At 48.7% G+C, this 11,339-nt stretch overlaps 1 protein-coding gene across 4 annotated transcripts in view; it reads left to right on the top strand.

The window, feature by feature from the left end:
* Positions 1–1,489: 1,489 nt before the first annotated feature.
* rnf220b (ring finger protein 220b) overlaps positions 1,490–11,339 on the top strand; it is a 31,890-nt gene continuing 22,040 nt past the window's right edge. For 3 of the 4 annotated variants that reach the window (XM_085151665.1, XM_085151664.1, XM_085151663.1), the window contains exons 1-2: positions 1,490–1,853; positions 2,911–3,522. In XM_085151665.1, coding sequence (XP_085007791.1) covers positions 2,931–3,522 — 592 coding nt within the window. In that variant the 5' untranslated portion in view covers positions 1,490–1,853; positions 2,911–2,930. The remainder of the gene's footprint in view (positions 1,854–2,910; positions 3,523–11,339) is intronic. The other variant, XM_085151666.1, reaches the window with a different exon arrangement.

The following is an 11,339-nucleotide window of genomic DNA, read 5'->3' as shown; positions in this document are numbered from 1 at the left end:
GACTTTTGATTACTATTGCAATTAAACGGAGGTCGTTCAGTTTGGGAATCCTCTGCGTTTAATCCTCGCCTTTACCCCTGGCATGTGCGTGACGGCATGTGTGACCTCAAAACAACAAGGGCTGAATGAGAGGGAGCTCTCTACGCGGAGCAATGACCTTGCTTTGTCACGAGGGACACATGTGTTGCACGCTGCCGCACTGGTCCGAGGGCAACGCGGCGGCAGAGTCGGTCTGGACTCTTTATGTGTCCCTTTAAAGATCTGCATCTGCTGTCTGGCCCTCCACCTCTCCACCAGCGGCTGGGTGTGAAAGGAGGTGCTGCACATGGCGAGCTTCATCTCTGGGAGCGTTTTAAGGATGCGGCAGACAGCCGAACTGTCCGGGCTAAACGGTGGCCCTCTTCACTCTTGGCTAAGCCATCGAGAGAGTCAGTGTTTATTTTTACATCTCAATTATGTGGCGTGTTCTCAGGCTGATTTAGTGCAGCGCAGCCACTGATCTCAAGCTATGTTTCCCCACAACCCTCTTCCTTGTGTCTTCTTGGCCGGGATATTCCCATTTCACTCATTTCCTATCTCAGGACTGTGTGTCGATCTCTGATTACACACACACACAAATGCAGGCACACAGGCTCACAGCCAAATGGCTGTTCATTAAAGACAGGGACCTGAGGGGAAGCAATCGTCTGAGAGACGGAAATTGCGTGTCACATTAGATTAGCAGTGTAAAGCCTCTGGATTGGCTCGAGGGAATAAGGAATTATTTCAATTACATTATTTCAAAAAGTCTTTAAGCAATACCAATACCGATAAAAACAAATTAAGAGTGATTTGGGCTGATTTGTGGCGCTCTGAGCTGTTCTTTCTGACAATGTGCTGGAAATCAGATATGAATAATGTAGATATTACGCCGCGCGTAATGTGTTGGACTTGAAAGCAGATTATCTGTGACAAATAATACCATTGGTTTGCGCTGTGTCTCATCAAAAGGGAATATTCCCAAGTGTCAATCACGCAGGCTGGCGACTGTACACGCTCAGTGAGCCACGGAGGAGCAGATAACTCATTTACCTGCCATTCAAAGCAGCGGCGCCGCACGCGCTCGCTCGCGCGGGCGCACAGAAAGCGATGAGTTGGTGAACTTAGTATATAGCACTAATGCACTGAAAGCAGCGGAAAAGTTTAATTTTGCTGCATGCATGTCCTTCATAAACGCAGATTGATGTGTCGACTCTGCGAGTTAAGAAGCGCAGGTAACCGGATATTCACGAGTTTGCAGTGAAAGTTACCACGTTTGATATCCGCAGATATAATCTGACACTTTTAATCCCTCAAGTTCTCTTCTTCACCCACCCGCCCCACTCTGTGGGCAGCTGATAAGTGCGTTTTTCTTTTGACTCAATTTCACTGTAACTCACCTGAAACGAGGACGAGAAATTGAATGTGTCCATCGCGCGCGGCGTGTCTCAGGGGGAGAGCGCGGAGGAGAGAGGGGTGGGGGGGGGACGAGGCTACAGAGAAAGAGGGCAGGGTAAAGTGGAAAGAGAGGGGTGGAGGGGGGATTGTCACGCAGAGCGCACAGACCAACAGAGACAGACCGACCCGCAGCCAGTCCGCTCACTGACGCCTCGATCCTGCGCAGGAACAGCAGCTACGCGCCGCGTCTCAGCCTTAACTCGTAAACACAACATCTGGAGGACCGAAAAAGCCAACGCCGCCCGCAGCTGCAGGTCTTTCTCTCTCATTCCTGCGTAACCGGGAGAAAGTGCCGCGTCCTGGAAATTCACTGTAACTTGGAAGAAGCAAAGTGAGGAAGAGAGTTAAATAAATCTCGCTTCGAGTTCTTCATCACGGTAAGTGCTGACGGACGCTTCGCGATCATTCCGGTGATTACGCCTTCATTTGGTTTAATTGGTTTAATTGGCTTTTTGATTGCCACGTGTTCTGGTGCGAGCTTTTGTTGTGTGTTTGTCTAAAGTTAGGGAACTTGTGAGCTTACTGAGAAAAAAGCCCACTTTTATAACACACTCGTGGAAAGACTTGGAAAACGGTAGGAGGCTAATTCCTGGGATAAACCGGGGTCACGTTTGGACTTGCGCTCGAGCGGAAAGTGCGAGGCGCAGAAAAACTGTCAGTAATTTGCGACATTTCGTCTGAATTTCGCCAGTTTGTTCATTTAATGACTTTTTTGTTTTAAAAAAATTAAGTTGTTTTGTTCCTCTTAAGTGTCCCGACTTTTATTTTGTTTTTGGTAAATTTCCTGAACAGTTTTGCTTCTGATGTAAGAAAAAAGTGGTTGTTTGGGCCCAAACCTTTTTCTGTTTGAGGCCTCATCGTTTCATATGAAGCGCACTTTGTCAAACTTCTCAATAACTAAAGCGGGTCAGTCTTTTTTTTTACTTTGTGCCTCAGAACAAAAAAGAATAAAAACAACAAAAATATTTAGAATTTAATTTTACCGGACACATTTATCTTGATTTCTTCTCTTTCCAAGTCAAACAGTTTATTACGACTGAAAGCAGAAGGAGAAAAAGAATCGTCGTCTTTCCCAAACGCGTTTGCATGATTTCCTTAATTTAATCGCTCAGACTTCGCTATGAAAACGACGCTTTGCAGGCTGCAGCTACGTGTGTGTTTTATTGCCAATTTATTCCCGTCGTAATTCTTTACAGGCGCAGTCGGCCTCCTCAAACCCACTTTTCTGCTGAAATTAGTCGAAACCTGTAATTGTAAAAGCAACTGGGTGTATTTCACAAAATGAAGAAATGAAGATCTTGTCATTAAAGAGGACATCAAACAATTTCCTGTAAATCTGACAAAATGAAATAATTTTCTACCCAACAACAGGATTCACTGAGAATCATTTCTGCTCGTGTCTCATCCAAACACTTTTCTGTCTCGTCTCCTCAGAACCAGCATCAAGGAGGTGAATGGACCTCCACCGCCCCTTCAAGATGGACAGCCCCTCCTACCTCCCGGCTCCGCTGGCGTCCCCTGCCCTGATGGTCCTAGCTTCCACTGCAGAGTCCGGCCGAGACGCCTCCGTCCCCTGCCAAGCGCCGCGGCCCTTCGGCGTCCCCGTCTCTGTGGAGAAGGACCTCCACCTCCCCTTCCCTTCAGCCTCCTACACCTTCACCTCCATGTATCAGCGCCAGGGCCCCATGTCGGGCACCTTTTCGTCCCGAGACTTCCCGGCCTCCCTGCTCCACCTGCACCCACAGTTCACCCCACCAAACCTGGACTGCTCCACCCTGGGCATGCTCAACCACAGCGGCGTGGGCGCCTTCCGGCCTTTCTCCTCGCCTCAAGACGAGAGGGAGTCCGGGGGTTACCAGTCTGCTTTCACGCCCGCCAAGAGGCTGAAAAGCTGCTTTCCAGAGGTGGAGGGGAAGGAGTTTGACTTCGGCTCCCTCGGAGGCTCCCTCAAAGCTGGGGAGGAGTCGGGGAGGAAGCTGTTCTCCATGTCCGGCCTGCTGTCTGATGGCGAGGCTTCATCGAGCCCCGAGGAGCGCAAAGAGCACAGTGAGTGTTATGTTTGCACAATTCTCCCAGCTCGTCTCTAAAGAGCAGCGCAGTCACTCGTCGGGCGTCTTTAACGTTTGCAGCGTTTAACCAGCACATCAAAGGCTTCGCTCGCCCTGACATGACAGGGCCAATGAGGGTAACGTATCCTCTGCAGCTGCATCCACTAAAGGTGACAAATTGAAAGGAGCGTTTGTGATGAAGGCATATCTGAAAACATTTCCCCCTTTTGCACTTTAGTCGTCAGCATGTAGTCGGGCGAAGCGTTTACAGGCGGCGACACAAATAAATTGAACGGTGTCACTTATTCAGCTCAGTGATCATTAGCCACATATGACCATTAGTCCTGTTGGAAGTCAGATTTCTCTCGGTGGCTGAGGAACACAAATACACGGGAGCGTGTGGAGGGTGAACACGGGAGGAGTGAGAGTTGGAACGAATGACACCCTGTCAGAGATAACGAGGTGGCAGAGATAGAGAGGAAGGGATGGAGGAGGATGCAGAAAAGAGAGAGGGAGACGTGGCGATGCGCCTCAGCCTGAGCTTCCCTACGACAACCCTCAGCTCAATATGGCCGCCCACACCAGCCGTCTGATTTGTTGACAAATGAGTGGGAGAGGTGTCAGTCAGCGCGCCGCAGAGGGAGAGACGCTCCTCATTACTCCCAGGGATAATTGCCCAACGACGCGGGGGCACAACACTCGCCTCAGAGGCAGCGGGGAGGGAGTGAAGGAGCCCGAGTCGGGGAGGCAATGCTAGGCATGATGGGAAATCAAACCCCCTCAGTGGCGGTCGCCAAAGGGGAGCGCCTGACAGATGAAAGGGAGCAGGAGGAGAGAGAGGAGAGAGCACCCAAAGGCTCAGCAGATCAGAGGGGGACACCATCGAAAATAATGACAATGAGAGGGAGCTGGGGGTGGGGGTGAGACGAGAGGGGGAGACACGCTCTCATACATTTCACCTAAAGGAAACTTTCATCCCACACATAAAGGGCGGCAGCGGGGACGAGTTGTCTTAAGAAAAGTTTGGCTTGTGTGTCTCTTTGCATATGCGCTCGTCTTTGTGCAAACTTGCTGATTTTGTCGCCGGCTGGTAGCTGAGTGACAGGCCGGGGAGGCGGAGTGGCAGCGAGGAATCTCAATATGGAATTTTAATAAGGACAGGGAAAGACGAGATGCCAGGCGGCGTGCTGGTGTGAGAGGTGTGTCTGTCTGACAGCGTTTGCTCTGCGCGCTCGGGCGTGCGCGCTTACCTCCTGATTTTGGGAATCTCATTTGGGGAATGTCGACAAGGACAAAAGACGGGGTCGGCTGGAACACGGCGAGCATCTCAAAGGAAAAAATGGATTCATGCACATTGGAAGCTGCTTTTCCAGCTTTATCCAATTAGATTGGAGCTCGGGCAAACTAAGAGCCTTAATGCAATTGAGCTCCAGCACTTTCCTAAGTCTGACATACACTTGTTCCTCTTGACTGGGTAACAGACAGTCACTTCAGGACCAAAAGTCTTAAGTGTTAAGCTTGAAATCTTCTTTGGGAGAGTGTCTGCTGCTCGTGCAGCGGCCGCAGAAACTCGCAGAAGCACGAAGCCGACCATAAAATCCCACCTTTAGGGTTCGCTTCTCTTTAAATCTTCATTTAACATTTACGCCCTTTGTGCTGAGACCCTGTGTGGCTCCACACCTGAATATTTAACCTGGGTCCTGTAAACATTTATATAGTCACGGTAACTAATGGCTTTTCCCTGTGTGACATTCCTCCTCAGTGTTTTCCATCAGCAGAAAGATCTGCAGGAATTTGTGGCGCTGTCTCCAGCAGTGCGCACAGGTGACCACGCGTTTTGCTTTGTTGTCAGTCCAGACAAGCGAGCGGCTACCCCGCACCTCGACACTAAATGGACAGAAGAGGTGGCCGATGGCAGTGACAGGCGCCTCGCCTGTCACTGCCATCGGCCACCTCTTCTGTCCATTTAGTGTCTTCCTCGTGTCGATTTCCCCTCCCAGGCTCGCCGCTGTTTTATCAGGAAGGTCTGCGATGCACGGTGCGCTCTGACAGCTGTTCAAACAGCCACGCTGCCTTTCAAAGGGCAGATGTCTTCACTGGAGCGAGTCGTGCTTATTTTCCTCAGGGAGACGCTTCCCAGCGCAGGACCAAGCTGGAGCTAAAACGCTCCTTTACCAGAAACATGAGTTTGGGAGACGGAGGAGGAGAGTGGCAAACAGCACGCCAGGGCCAGATGTGTGTGTGTGTGCGTGCATGTGTGCGTGCATGTGTGTGCATACGTTCATGTGCGTGCGTGCATGTGTGTGCGTGCATGTGTGTGCGTGCATGTGTGTGCGTGCATGTGTGTGTGTGCGTGCATGTGTGTGCGTGCATGTGTGTGCGTACGTGCACGTGTGTGCGTGCACGTGCGTACGTGCACGTGTGTGCGTACGTGCATGTGCGTACGTGCATGTGTGTGCGTGCATGTGTGTGCGTACGTGCACGTGCGTGCGTGCATGTGTGTGCGTCTCACAGTGGTGGCAAAGCTCAGTGACAGCTGTGATAATGGGAGCCAGATGTGTGAGAGCACCAGTGTTGTGTGCAGCACTTAAACAGTGGATTCAGAACATCTTCACCTGCAGACAGAATATTAAAAACAAAACTTTTAATTAAACTTTTATTTGGTGAATAAAAAACGTCCTTGTCAGGTGTAAATCTTTAGCGCTGTTTGGTGTTTTTCACAAACGGCTCCAGCTGCACGTTTACTTGTGTCAGGTTGAATGAAAGCCTAAACGACCTCCTGAGCGAGCGCCGAGTCTGCAGGAAGGGCCACACTCGGCCTTTGAATGAGCCGCTGGAGGCGTTACCCTCACTCTGAAGAGTCTCACCTGAGTCTCACCTGCGTGAAACGATGTCCCGCAGGAAGGTATCAGCGGGGAAACATTTAAGCGTGACACACTCGGAGGAGTCTTCACCAGATGCGCTCAGTGTGCAAGTGTCCTCCACGGTTGGTTACTCTCGGGTTGTTGGCACGCCGCGCGGCTCGAGCAGAATCGATATTCGCCTTAGACGTGGCGCGTGGCACACGATGGGTTTGAGCTCGTTCCACACGAAGCTCATCTGCTGCTGTTTGGGTGAATTTATAATTTCTCAGGAAGTGAAGTAAGGAAGCTGGTGTTGCTTCGGTCATGAAAACATGAATATCGTCAGCTTCTTCAACACGAACGCACATTTTTAAAAATGTCCTTATTGTGCATCATGTACATGTGCGTTACACGTTCACACCTCTGCCTCTCTCGTAGCTGTTTCTGCTGATTTGATCAGAAGGACTCGTGTGTTTGGTGTGCAGCTGTCATTGAAGGCTCGAGCTGAGCTTCTCTGAACGACGCAGTGTTTACATCCCCAGCAGACCTCAGGAGATCAATAGCAGCCACTCAATGCTCATGCATACACATATAGTACCTGCTATAATTCCCTGTGTGTGTGTACTCTTATCTGGCAGACGAGCATATGGACTGCATGCACCAACAGTCACGCTAACCTCATGCGTCAGGGCAGAGTTCGTTCTTTGTTTTTATGGCTCTTTGCTGTGATTTTGTTTTTCTGTGCTGTGAGAAAAGTTTATTGGAAAAATAAGAAAGAAATAGGAGGCAGGAAATGAAGAACTAAAGGAAATAAGACCAAATTTATTGGAAAGTACGGTAAAGAAAAAAGTAGCATCATTTTCTCCCGTCTGGAAATAAAATAACAAAATAAAAACGTCACCGGGCAGCATCAGAAAGGCTGAGTCTGTTTAACGTTGCGTCGTGTAAGCACTTCGCACGCTGACCACGCTGCAGTCTTGTTCTTGATTTTCGGCGCTCGGGGAGGAAGCATTACAATATTAATGGCGGCTGCGTTTGATGTGAGAGCACGCCGTGGTCGGCTGTTCCCCCTCCTGTTGTGATGGTGGTTTGTCCTCCTAATGTTCTCCCAACTAAAGGAGGCTTTCATCCTGGCAGGAGGGGAAAGTCTTCTCAGCTCTTTTTGTTCCTTCTCTCCGTCGTATGAAGGCAGGAAGCAGCGAGTTTGTCCTGGTGTAGACGTGCGCTGTGTGGTCCTGTATATGTTTGTGCATGTGCAGCGTTTGTGTGTGTGTAGGCGTCCTCTACACATGCCAGCGTCTTCAGGAGGCTGCGGACCACACCGCTCGTCAGACAGACGAGACTTCTGTGAGTCTGGATTTTACAGTAGCAGGGGGGAGGAGGGGGGAGGACGGGGGGAGGAGGGGGGAGGACGGGGGAGGAGGGGGTCTTTTGTGCAGTGACCATCAGCACCTGTTAGACGGTCAACAGCACATGAGTCACAACACATCCTGTAGCCTCTGCCTCCGTCTCCTGCCGTGGTCGTCCCACACGAGCTGGCGTGGTCGCAGAGTGGAAGCTCGAGTGTGCTGAGAGCAGTGTTGGTGAAGTTACTTGAAAAAAGTAATCAGTAACTAATTACTGATTACTTCCCCCCAAAAGTAATCCCGTAACTTTACTGATTACTTATTTTCAAAAGTAATTAATTACTTAGTTACTGTTTAAAAACACGATTTACAACCTGAATAGGTGATAAAGTGATAGATCTTTCAGCCCAATTCTTTCTGCATAATCATCATACAAAATGTAATCAAATGGAAAAGTCTCTTTTTAAAACTTGTTTTATTAGTTTTAATCTTTTAACTTTATGCATCAAGCAAAAAGTTAATTATCTGCAACATTCTCTGACTGGAAGAAATTAGTTTAACATTTAAACCTATTTTCTGCACATTCCAGCACATAAAATAAAATATTTTGTGTGTTTACACTCAGTCTTTCAAATAGATGCAAGTAAAACACAGCAGAAAATAAATAAAGTCAAAGACTAGCGGTCCTGTTGCTCTATTTTCACCTGTAAAGCAGGAGTGGGGTAGGCGGAGGGTTACCCTGGTGCAGGTGTGCAGCGGTCAGTGGAAGAATCCACGAGTTTCTCTGTGAGTTTCCCATTACGTCGTAGCTACTCGGTGCTTGTTTGGAAGTTTAGGGGTTTTTTCGCTGTAAAAAGAAGTTTTCTTCCCACGCACAACGGACACTAATGTTTTTGTCACTTTTTATGGAATCAAACTCAAAGTAAGGTCAGTACTTCCACGCTTTAAACGCTGCACGCTCATACTCTCTCTGCACTTGATATATGATCCATTGTTGATCTGCACACAGCTGTTGTCACGAACGTCGCACTCGCTTACGTCACTGTCATGAGACATTCTCGCAAAAAAATCACGGTTTTAGTAACGCAGTAACGCAGCGTTCCTACGGGAAAGTAACGGTAATCTAATTACTGTTTTTGCAATAGTAATCCCTTACTTTACTCGTTACTTGAAAAAAGTAATCAGATTACAGTAACACATTACTGCCCATCTCTGGCTGAGAGACATCGAGATAAAGAGCGAGATGTAACGAGGGCTCAGAGGTCGTTAACACCTCCTCGTTCAAACGAGCGGCTTCTTTGCTCCGTTTCTGCTTTTCTATACGTGCAGCTGATCGACCTGCTGCCTGTGATCTCACATCAAAGCCTTCATACGTGTGTGCGCGTAGCAAACGCTCGGTAAAGATTTGCTAGATTGAATCCCGTGTTGGTGAGAAGTAGCACACACACACACACACACACACACACACACACACACACACGTTCCTGGAGCTTAACAAATCAGCGAGGCAGATAGGGAGGGCATGAAGGCCAAATTCTGGGGTTAAACACACGCCGCCGAGGAGACAGACAGCAAGACCAATCCTGCATGCTTGGATAACAGCCAGCAACCAGCTCATATATATGATAGAAACTATATGTGTGTGTCTGCCAGTGACACACACAGACCTCATTACAGCATGTCAATCGTGCTTGTTGCAAGTCTCCCAGCTGTGGAGCAGCTCGACAAAAGCCAATAAGTGAAAGGCACGCAGGCGTGGTAGTTTCACCTCCCAGATACACGACTTCCTGACATCAGTGGCTCAGGGAGCAGCATTGGCACTTCTTGTTGATTAACAAGTGTGCATTTTTAGGGTGTTTCAAAAATAAAAATGAATAAAGGGAAATGACTTCAGGCGCCTGGAAAATGTCAGCGCGTCCATATAAGAGACAGCAGCAGTTTACTCCAGTGAGCAACAAATTGAGAGTTTGAACTTTTATGAATAATTGTCATTTTGCCCAGTAGGAGGGTAAATTCTGCTGCTCTAAAATGCAGCGTTACGCACCGTGGGACTGTCAGCGCAAACTGGTTTACACACCACGGGCTCCTGTCGCTTCCTTCCAGTGTGGGAATTTCATGACGGCGTTGTGTAGTGCATAAATTTCACGCTCCGAGTTGGGAAACTCAAACAACTCCGCAAACAGGGAGTGATTTTATACACTGAAAGTTGGGGTGGGGGGTTAAATAACCACGTTCCTGCACAGGAAACGCACAGATTACTTCCACGTGCATCCTAAAAACCCTCGGATCGATCAAGTCGCTTCCAGCGGTGCTTAACTGTTTGCCCAACTCCCTGCTATGCACCTCTGCCTGAAAGGTCAAAGTTGAGCAGGACTGACCCCTCACCCCGCTGTGTAGGGGTGTAAACACTCCCCCAGTTCTCCGCAGAGAGCTGCATCGGGTCTCAGCCGTAAATCACAGCTCTGATAATTGGTAGGAAAACAGTCCAGCAGTATATAACCTTTTACGTGTCGTCTCAGGTCTTTATTATGGTGCTAATGAGTGGCCGTGGAGCAGGGTTAGAGCTGCGAGCAGAAGGGGCGGAGACGAGGCTCGCCTCAGTGAAACACGGGCGACTTACACGCACATAAAAATACATCAGCACAGAAGCTCAGTGCATCATCTGCACCTCATCTGGAGGAGATGCTGAGCTGCACACAGGAAGGAAGGATATGCGCATATTCAAGCATTCCCTCACACACATGCATATGCATCACCGGCGTGCACGCAGCGGCTGGCAGGCTCAGCAGTGTCCGTTACAGGCCGCCATTAGTATGGAGATTGTGCTAATTGTCCCCGCAGACCACACAGGCAGCGCTCGGCGGGCCGGCTGCGAGTCTGTGAGAGCAGAGACTCTTTATACGTCCTGTTGTCTCGGTCACGACCCCATTAGCCCAATTACAAATCAATCACTGAATGATTATGGGATACATGCTGTGGATTGTTTCAATGTAAATGCTGAGACTCTCAGAGGCTGATCTTACGTAACGCCGTCAAACCGCTGCTGCAATCATCCTGCTGACATCTGAAAAATGAGATCAGCACTCACACTCACACAGTTTCATTTGAACAGGTTTCAAACGAAGGCGTAAAAAGATTGTTATTAGAAAAAAAAGATTGTCGTGTAAGGAAACAGAGAGTTCAAAACGCCAGAAATCTGTGGCTTATATGTGTTTGCTTATTCAAAATATTATGAGATCCTTTCAGGATTGCACTGAATGCTTAAAATGAAACAAGAACACGAAGCATTTTAACCCTTTAAAGCCGGTCAGAGCAGCACGCTCCGTTTTGCGTAACTACTTTTAAATCCCGGTAGCTCTGCAACCACGTGAGCTAGCGCAATAATTTTTTTTGCATATGAAACCGGAGGAGTTGTACTTACATCTTATGCCATCAGCTTGTCCTCGGTCACAGTTTCCTTCCACATATAGTTTTGCAAAAACTGCATAAAAAGCACTTGCAGCAACAAAAACATAATATTCCAGAAACACACTTTGCCGATCAGCTGTTCATAACACTTCCTACGTCCATCAGCGCGAACTATCACATGTCCGCCATGACCTGCCCGAAACCGGAAGTGACGTCAT

Source organism: Neolamprologus multifasciatus, chromosome 23 (assembly GCF_963576455.1).
Source record: "Neolamprologus multifasciatus chromosome 23, fNeoMul1.2, whole genome shotgun sequence".
In the NCBI taxonomy this organism is placed as follows: domain Eukaryota; kingdom Metazoa; phylum Chordata; class Actinopteri; order Cichliformes; family Cichlidae; genus Neolamprologus; species Neolamprologus multifasciatus.
The sequence above is the reverse complement of the archived record's forward strand: the minus strand, read 5'-3'. Positions and strand labels throughout refer to the sequence as shown.